Source organism: Ochotona curzoniae, unplaced genomic scaffold (genome assembly GCF_017591425.1).
Source record: "Ochotona curzoniae isolate NIBS_2020 unplaced genomic scaffold, NIBS_Ocur_1.0 scaffold_2587, whole genome shotgun sequence".
Lineage (NCBI taxonomy): Eukaryota > Metazoa > Chordata > Mammalia > Lagomorpha > Ochotonidae > Ochotona > Ochotona curzoniae.
In genome coordinates this window covers 1,441,580-1,449,887 of record NW_024467096.1, presented here as the reverse complement: position 1 = coordinate 1,449,887, position 8,308 = coordinate 1,441,580, and the positions used below count along the sequence as shown (strand labels likewise).

At 44.8% G+C, this 8,308-nt stretch overlaps 1 protein-coding gene across 1 annotated transcript; it reads right to left on the bottom strand.

The window, feature by feature from the left end:
- Window positions 1–379: 379 nt before the first annotated feature.
- Window positions 380–4,655, bottom strand: ARGFX (arginine-fifty homeobox). Its single transcript, XM_041002560.1, is given in 5 exon segments — window positions 380–589; window positions 591–872; window positions 875–931; window positions 1,549–1,697; window positions 4,529–4,655. Coding segments are annotated over 5 exon segments (825 nt in total).
- Window positions 4,656–8,308: the final 3,653 nt, after the last annotated feature.

The following is an 8,308-nucleotide window of genomic DNA, read 5'->3' as shown; positions in this document are numbered from 1 at the left end:
GCAGAAGATGGCTCAAATCCTTGTGACTGGGTGGGCTCTGAAGAAGTTTCTGGCTCCTGGCTTCAGAACAGCTCAGCTTTGGCCATTGCGGCCATTTGGAGAGAGAACCAGCAGATGGGAGACCTCTTTCTATGTGTCTCCTTTTCTCTCCATAAAGAAAATAATTTGCCTTTCAAATAAAAAAGTATGATTCAGAAAATCTAATTTTTACAATATTCCCATGATAATCAAAGTGACACCAATGCAGATTTTTAGGTTGAAAAATCAAAGAAAAGAAAATAAAGAATACTTTCTAGAGGTGAAGGAGAGCATTTTCACATGGTCTGTTGTTTGTTAGTATTCTGACTCAAGAAAGGGAAAGTCTGCTGTACTGTGGTAGTTAGTCCTGGAATTCCGTGCTGTCAGTGCCACTGCAGGCTACACACTCTTGGCTTGTTGAGTTGGGCCAGGCTAGCTCAGGAGATAAACTCAGAGCTTCACCAGCAGAAGTACTGAGTGAGGAGGAATCCTGTTCCAGATGGGGGCTTTGTGGCGAGAGATGCTGAAAGAGACAATGGAAGGAGGATCTGGATATCTCATCCTCATCAGGAAAGCTGTTACAACTCTATGATCTGGGCTATGTTATTGGCATTCGAGAACAAGGGAGGAACCAAGGCCACCAGCTGCTCCAAGGGAAGATCCTGCGTTTAGAAATCACCCATGGGATCCTCTGTGAAGATGAAATCCCACTTGTCACAGGAAGGGCTTAAGAGCTGAGGTAGAAGGGTGCTACAGAAATCTGAAACAATTGGGAACAAAGAGCAAGGATCCATGGATATTCCAGGGTAAATGGGTAGATTCATCTCAGCTGCAAGAGTTTGATTGATAGCTTTAGTGATTGCTGCTGCTGCTGATGCTTCTTAAATTTGAATCACCTGTTTTGGAACCAAACCTGGAGTAGGGGAAGAAGGAGAGTGCACTGTGTTAGTGTGAGAAGGCACTGGAAGCTTCTCAGTGAAAATAGATAGCTCCACTACCACCTGTACGTTCCCTCCATGTTACCATGACACTGGGTTTTGACAGCATGGGGAACCATAAAGCCAACAGGATTGGGAAGGTAAGAAGGAAATTCATTTCAGTGGCTGTACTGGGGTTTCAGAGAAAGGGCTATGAACTCCAGAGGAAAAAAAGCTAATTCAAAGATTCTGGGAGAGGTGGGAATGTGAACCGAGGCATTTTCAAAGATTATTTTGGAAGACTTCCAGTATCACAAAGACTTGCCAGATTTTTATGGGCCTAGCAGACTCTGTAAGCAGAGGCAGCTATTATGTACAAACTGGGTTGTTCGAGAAAACTCTATTTGGCAAGTCTGGATGAGAACACCGCCTCTTTGAGATCTATAGTAAAAGTATTATACTGCAAGGGAGTGAGTCTGACATACACCATGTGTGCAGAGCAGCACCAGCTCTGTAGGTACTCAATAAGTCAGATGCTGTTATTGTCACTGGTGGGCAATTTTCAGGATACTGAGTGGGAAGTGGGTTGGATGGGGGCCCATGGGAATCACACCTTTATTTTTTGTTCTGGCGGGTTGAGTTGCAAGGCTAGTTCCTGGAGTTAGTTTCTATCTGGAAACATGATCTGTGTAAAGAGAGCCTCCAACTCCCTGTACTGTTGATGGGTGAATATGGTACGTTCTTGAGGCTTCTTCAGCATTCCTGTAGCCAGAAACAGAGGAGAGATATGCTTACATCACTCATTGCTCTGCCCTCATCTTCCTTCAAAGTTAATTAATTAAATTAAATAAACCACAGCTGCGCTCCTGCCATGTCTTCCCTCTCATCAGGCTTGGGCTCCACAAGATAATTGCTCACATCTTGTCTGGATGCCTGAGACTCCCATAGCAAAGAGCTGCTCTCTGGTTTAGTTTGTTCTTAATAGGGAAAGAGCGACTCTTAAATTCTCCATGTACTCAGTCTGTTCACTTTGGCTCCCTTGAGATTTTGCTTCCTCTGCATGGAAAATAATTTCTCCTGTGCCTATTTCCTCAGTTTCTCTACCTGACCTCACTGCAGAGCAGGGAACAGTGGCTTCTGTCTTCTCATGTTTTTTTTTTTTTTCACAGTTTTGTTTCTTCCAGAAACTACGAAGCAACTCCATGTCTTTGCACCAGAATGTAACATAATCTTCGTATTGGGTTTCTGCTCTGCATCTGCTCGTCAGGAGCCCAATATATTTCATCTGGCAAATGCAAGTTTTTCTTTGTTTTTTTTTTCTATACTACTCTGGGATAAGGGTCATAAGAAATGAAACATAGCTAAATATGTGCAGAAGATTGAATAACTACAGATTTTTTTTTTAATGGCAAGAAAAAGCAATTACCAAAGTTAGCTGAAACTGAACTGCAGGCCCTGAAGAGACCAGCTGTGTAAGAGTAAGTGATGGAATCAACTGCAATATTTTGCTAATCTTTATATCTCATTTCAACAAAAAGAGCGAGGGTCTTGGGGTGGGCACTGTGGCACAGTGAGTTAAGCTGCTGCTTGGGATGTCCACATCGCCTATTGGAATGCTGGTTTGAGTCCTAGCTGCTCTACTTTTGATCTAGCTCGCTGTTAATGGACTCAGAGAGAAGTCATTGGTTCAAGTTCTTTGGTCCCTGCCACCGATATGGAAGACCCAAAAGGGTCCTGGCTTTTGCCTGGCCGAGCCACTATCACTGCAGCCATTGAGGCCGTGGACCAGCCGATGGAATATCTCTCTTCACCTCTCCTCCCGCTTTCCCTTTTTGTCTCTGAGTCTTTCAAATAATAAAAATAATTGTTAAAAAAATAATTCCTTAAAAAAATTATTGCAGAAGCAGCTGATGTTGTGGCACAGAGGGTTAAACCACTCACTGTATGTGACACTGGCATCTAATTTGAGCTCCATTTAGAAGCCTGGCTGCTCTACCTCTGATCTAGCTGTCTGGAAATGTAGGAAAGCAGTGGAAGATGGCCTTATCCTTGGGCCCTGCCACCCACATGGGATAACCTAATGCAGATCTAGGCTCTTTGCTTCTGCCACTGTGATCATTTGGGAAGTGAAGTAATAGATGGAGATTCTCTCTCATTCCCCTTTCCTCTCTCTATAACTCTTGCTTTTCAAAATAAATAAATCTTTTTTATTAAAAAAAAAATCTTGTAGAATCAGCAGTGAAAACTCTGATCTTGGCCTTTTCTTTGCTGGGAGACTCTATTATTGATTCAACTTTGAATAATCTGCTTCCTTGGTTCTTGTTCGGCTGAGATCTTTGTCTTCACAACTCAGTTTTCACAAATCACACATATCCAGAAATTATTCATACATATGAGGTATCTTTCCATTCACTTATATCTTTTTTAAAAAATTTATTTATATTTATTGTAACATATGATATATAGAGAGATACAATATTTTTTTAATAAAATTTTATTTTGACATTCTTTACATAGTTAATTAGGGTAAGAAGGTTCAAGGGCTACAGGAAAGTGGATAAGACTAGTATGTTTTCCATATTGTTACCTTCATGTTTAAAGGGGGGTATTTAAGGGAGAAGGCCCACCCAATTTCCCACCCTCCCCAGGTCCCGGATGTAGAGCATGCTCTGAGGTTCTTGCTCAAGTGGTTTTGATATTGCAACAGTTATGAATCGCTGCCAATCTTGCCACTCCAAGCACTATGAGGGCTTTGAAAAATCCACTGATTGACATAGTCCATCATAGCTTAGATGGTTGGTTGACCTGTTCTGTCTTCTACTTATATCTTTAATTTATAATTTTTAAAAAGATTCATTTATTTATTTGAAAGGCAGAGTTAGAAAGAGAAATGCAAAACAGAAAGCAATCTTGCATCCACTAGTTTACTCCCCAAATGGCCACAAAGGCTGGCACTGGAACAGGCTGAAGCCAGGAGCCAGGAGCCTCTTTACAATCTCCCACATGGGTGCAAGGGTTCAAGCACTTGAGCCATCTTCCATTGCTCTTGCAGGCACATCAGAAGGGAGCTGGATGGGAAGTAGAGCAGCTGGTATCCAAACCAGTGTCCACATAGGGTGTTGATACTATAGGCAATGGCTCTACCCACTGTGCCACAGTGCTAGCTTCATGTGTCCTTAATTTCCTTAATTTTCGCCCTCACCGCCACCCATTCACACACCCTATACCTAACCCTTTATCATCTCATCTAATTAAGTGTCACATTTGCTGAAGATAGTCATTATTTTTATATTCAAACTGCCTACCTTAGATCAATCCTATCAGTTTTCTGGGCCTTTTAATGCAATCACAACTTGGAAACCTGTTTAAAGTTTTGAATGCGTTTTCCTTCAAGCAATAACCCAATCAGAGAGCTTACCATGACTTTAATCCACTCATGATTGATTGGACAAATTGGTAGTCATGAATTTGGGCCTATTTCTACTTCTACTTCCTTACTTGGTACAATCTGTTTGCATATACATACCTTTCCACCCCCTCAACCCCTAATCCCAGCCCACCTGCCCTGAGCTTCGGTCACACCTCGTCCACACGAAGGAAGGTCAGCAGAGGCCGCACTGTGGGCCGAACTTTCAGGGTAGCTGTCCTTGACTTGCTGGGCTTGCTCACGGTGTTGAGCCAGTAGTGCCCATAGTAGATCCTATCAAAGTCCCAGGTCATGGTCTCCGGGGCCTCCTGGATGACAATCCAGGGTGAGCTGGTAGCATAGAGACAGAGGTCGTGCAAGGGCTATCCAGCTTCTTCTCGAAGAGTTTGCTCAAAAGTGCCCTGCACCATCTTTTTTATGCTGGCCGCTACAGGCGCTGTGCCTATCGCCCTGCCCCTCCCCGGATCTGAACCCTTCACTGTGCGCGTGTGCCCCGCAGGCTGCCTGCATGCCAGCGGCTGGTCCCTATTCCCCCCCCTCCCCGCCCCCCGTTTTAAAGATATACTTATTTATACTGGAAAGGCAGGTTTACAGAGAGAAGAGAGACGGAAAGACCTTCCATCTTGTGGTTCGCTCCTTAAATGTGCGCAAGGGCTAGAGCTGAGCCAATCAGAAGCCAGGAGCTTGGTTCTGGGTCTCCCACGTGAGTGCAGGGTCCCCAAGGCATTGGGCAATTGGCAATTTTCCCAGGTCACAAGCAGAGAGCTGGATTCCAAACGAAGACGCCAGGATAGGAAACCCATATAGAATATTGGCACATAGAAGTGCAGAATTAGGGCCTGGCATGATAGCCTAGCGGATAAAGTCCTTGCCTTAACACACCAAGATCCCATATGGGCGCCAGTTCTAATCCCAGCAGCCCCACTTCCCATCCAGCTCCCTGCTTGTGGCCTGGGAAAGCAGTTGAAGATGGCCCAAGGCCTTGGGACCCTGTACCCACATAAGAGACCTGGGGAAGTCTCTTGGCTCCTGGCTTTGGATCCACGTAGCTCCAGCCATTGTGGTCACCTGGGGGAGTGAATGATCGCTTGGAAGATCTTCCTCTGTCTCTCCTCCTCTCTCTATATATCTGGCTTTTCAATAAAAATAAACGAATCTTAAAAAAAAAAAAAAAAGAATTGCAGGATTAGGGCCCAGAACTGTAGCCTAGCACAAGCCAGAACCCTAAATGGGTGCCAGTTCTAATACCAGCAGCCCCGCTTGCCATCCAGCTCCCTGCCTGTGGCCTGGGAAAGCAGTTGAGGACGGCCCAAAGCCTTGGGATCCTGCACCCATGTGGGAGACTCAGAGGAGGCTCCTGGCTTCTGCTTCAAGTTCAGCATGGCTGCTTGGGGAGTGAGTGAATCAACTGATGGAAGATCTTCCTCATTGTCTCGCCTCCTCTTTGTATATCTAACTTTCCAATAAAAATGAATAAAGTTTTTTTAAACAAAGAAGTGCAAGATTAGCCATTTGGGCTAATGTACCAATCCCTCCTTTTAAAAAATATTTACTTATTTAGCTATTTAATTATTTTAATTTGAAAGACCAATTTACAGAGAAAAGAAGAGATATATTTAGAGAGTTCTTCCATCCTCTGGTTCATTCCCAGGAACTAAGCTTCCTGGAACTTAGGTGATTAGAAGCTAGGAGCTTCTTTCTGGTCTCTTAATGCGTACGCAGTAGTGGAAGGATTTGAGCCATTTCCACTGCTTTCTTGGGTCATAAACAATGAACTAGATCAGAAGTGGAAGGAATGAGACATAAACTGGTATCCATATGGGGTGCCAGCAACACAGGCAGAGATTAGCCAGCTAGGCCACTGAGCCAGCCCCTCTTCTGGAATTTCTGTTAGATTTATACTTGACTTTCACATTCGATTCTTTGTATTTTCCACCATATGTCATATACTTGACTTCAAAGCTAAGCCTGTTGGCCATAATGCATAAAGCCTGATGTGTTTATTCCATCCTGCTAGCGTGCACCGTGGGAGGCAGTAGGTGAGTGCTTAAGTAGTTGGGTTCCAGTCTGCCAGACTGAATGTGTGGGTTTGAGTTCCCAGCTCCTGGCTTCAGCCTGGCCCAGCCCTAGCTATTGAAGGCATTATGGAAGTAGACTAGTAGATACAAGATCTCTCTCCCTCCCTCTCTCCCTGTCTTCCCTTTCTTTTCCTATCTATCTGCCTTAAAAATTAAAAAGACTAAAGAGGGCCCTGACATGGTAGCCTAATGGCTAAAGTCCTCACCTTGCACGCACCGGGATTCCATGTGGGCACCAGTTCTCATCCAGCTCCCTGTTTGTGGCCTGGGAGGGTGGTTGAGGACGACCTCAGGCGTTGGGACTCTGTACCCACCTGGAGAGCTGGAGGAGGCTCCTGATTTCTGGCTTTAGATCAACTTAGCTCCGGCCATTGTGGTGACTTGGGGAATGAATCAGTGGATGGAGGATCTTCCTCTCTGTCTCTCCTCCTCTCTGTCTATCTGCTTTTCCAGTAAAAATAAATAATTAAAAAAACAAAAAAAACACTAAAGGCTTGGGCTGAGAGTGATGACTCAGTAGATAATTTCTCACCTTACTCACGTGCCAGGATCCCATATGGATGCTGGTTTGTGTCCCAACTGGCTTACTTCCTATTAAGCTCCTTGCCTCTGGCGTGGGAAAGCAGTAGAGGATGGCCCAAACCTTAGGACCCTGCACCCACATGGGAGACTCAGAAGTTTGGATCAGTTCTGGCTGTGATGGCCACTTGGGCAGTGAGTCAGGGGATGGAAGATCTTTCTTTCTGTCTCTCCTTCCTTCTGTGGATCTGCCTTTCCAAAATAAAATAAAATACTCTTCAAAATAATACATTGAGAATCAAGACAGCAGAAAAAGTTAAGGACATGTCTAAAGAGACAGAAACATTAGCCAGGGTGAAGCAGATAAAACATATTCCATGAAATAGGAGAGGACAGACTGATGGCAGGAAAGACTGGAGACGGAAAGACATAGGAAAGCAGCTGAGACAAACGTGTGGTGTTGTGTGGTGTTGCAGTGACCAGATACCTTGTTGGTGATCAGCAGGTGGCAATCTGAACTCCACAAGGGCAGGAGCTCCACCGGCAACCAGGTGGGAAGGGGAGTACACTGCAAGCTCAGGAGGTGAGTCCAAAGAACTGCCCATCCTGCTGGTTTGTTTGATTTGACCAGGAGCAGAGACAGAGTAGCAGATCTCACGTAGGCAATGTGGGAACAGGCTGGATTTCACAGCCCAGACCCTACTAGAGCCAATTTCATGTCATTTTGTATAGGGAGGTAAAGACTATGGGACAGTACTGTGTACACACTAAGCTAGGAGCAAGCTCATTTCTGGCTCAGTGCATTGCAATGATGTGGCATCCTACAGGTTCCACCCAAACTAGATGCATGTAGCCCCCAGACCCAATGTCCAGCAATGAAGAACTCCATGAAGTGCTATTTTGTATATCAGATGCTTGACTTTGAGATTGCTGGGACAACAATGAGCTGTGCATGCACTGAGCTGGGATGAACTCATTGAGCTCAGCACATTGCACTGGTCCCACATAAAAATAATACTGACTAAAAATGAAAACAAAATAACAACAAAAATACGGACTTTGGTGTCTTACAACTCAAAATAGGTCCGTGTGAGCCTCATATGTAATGGCCAGAAGGTTCTGGCAAGATCAGTACTGCCAACAACCAAGCTATATAGGACACCTGATGTCTCCCTAATCCTGGGCATTGCTCAAACCAGAAGTGGGAGAAAGGTTATACAGACAATAGTGCAGCCCCAGGATGGGATCACAGGAGGAGGAGAGAGCTGAACCAGGAGCTTGGGCTCTAGAGTCTGTGGTAGAAGTCTAACATAAGATCCCAAATCTGAAACTCGCTGGAGGGAGTGGCA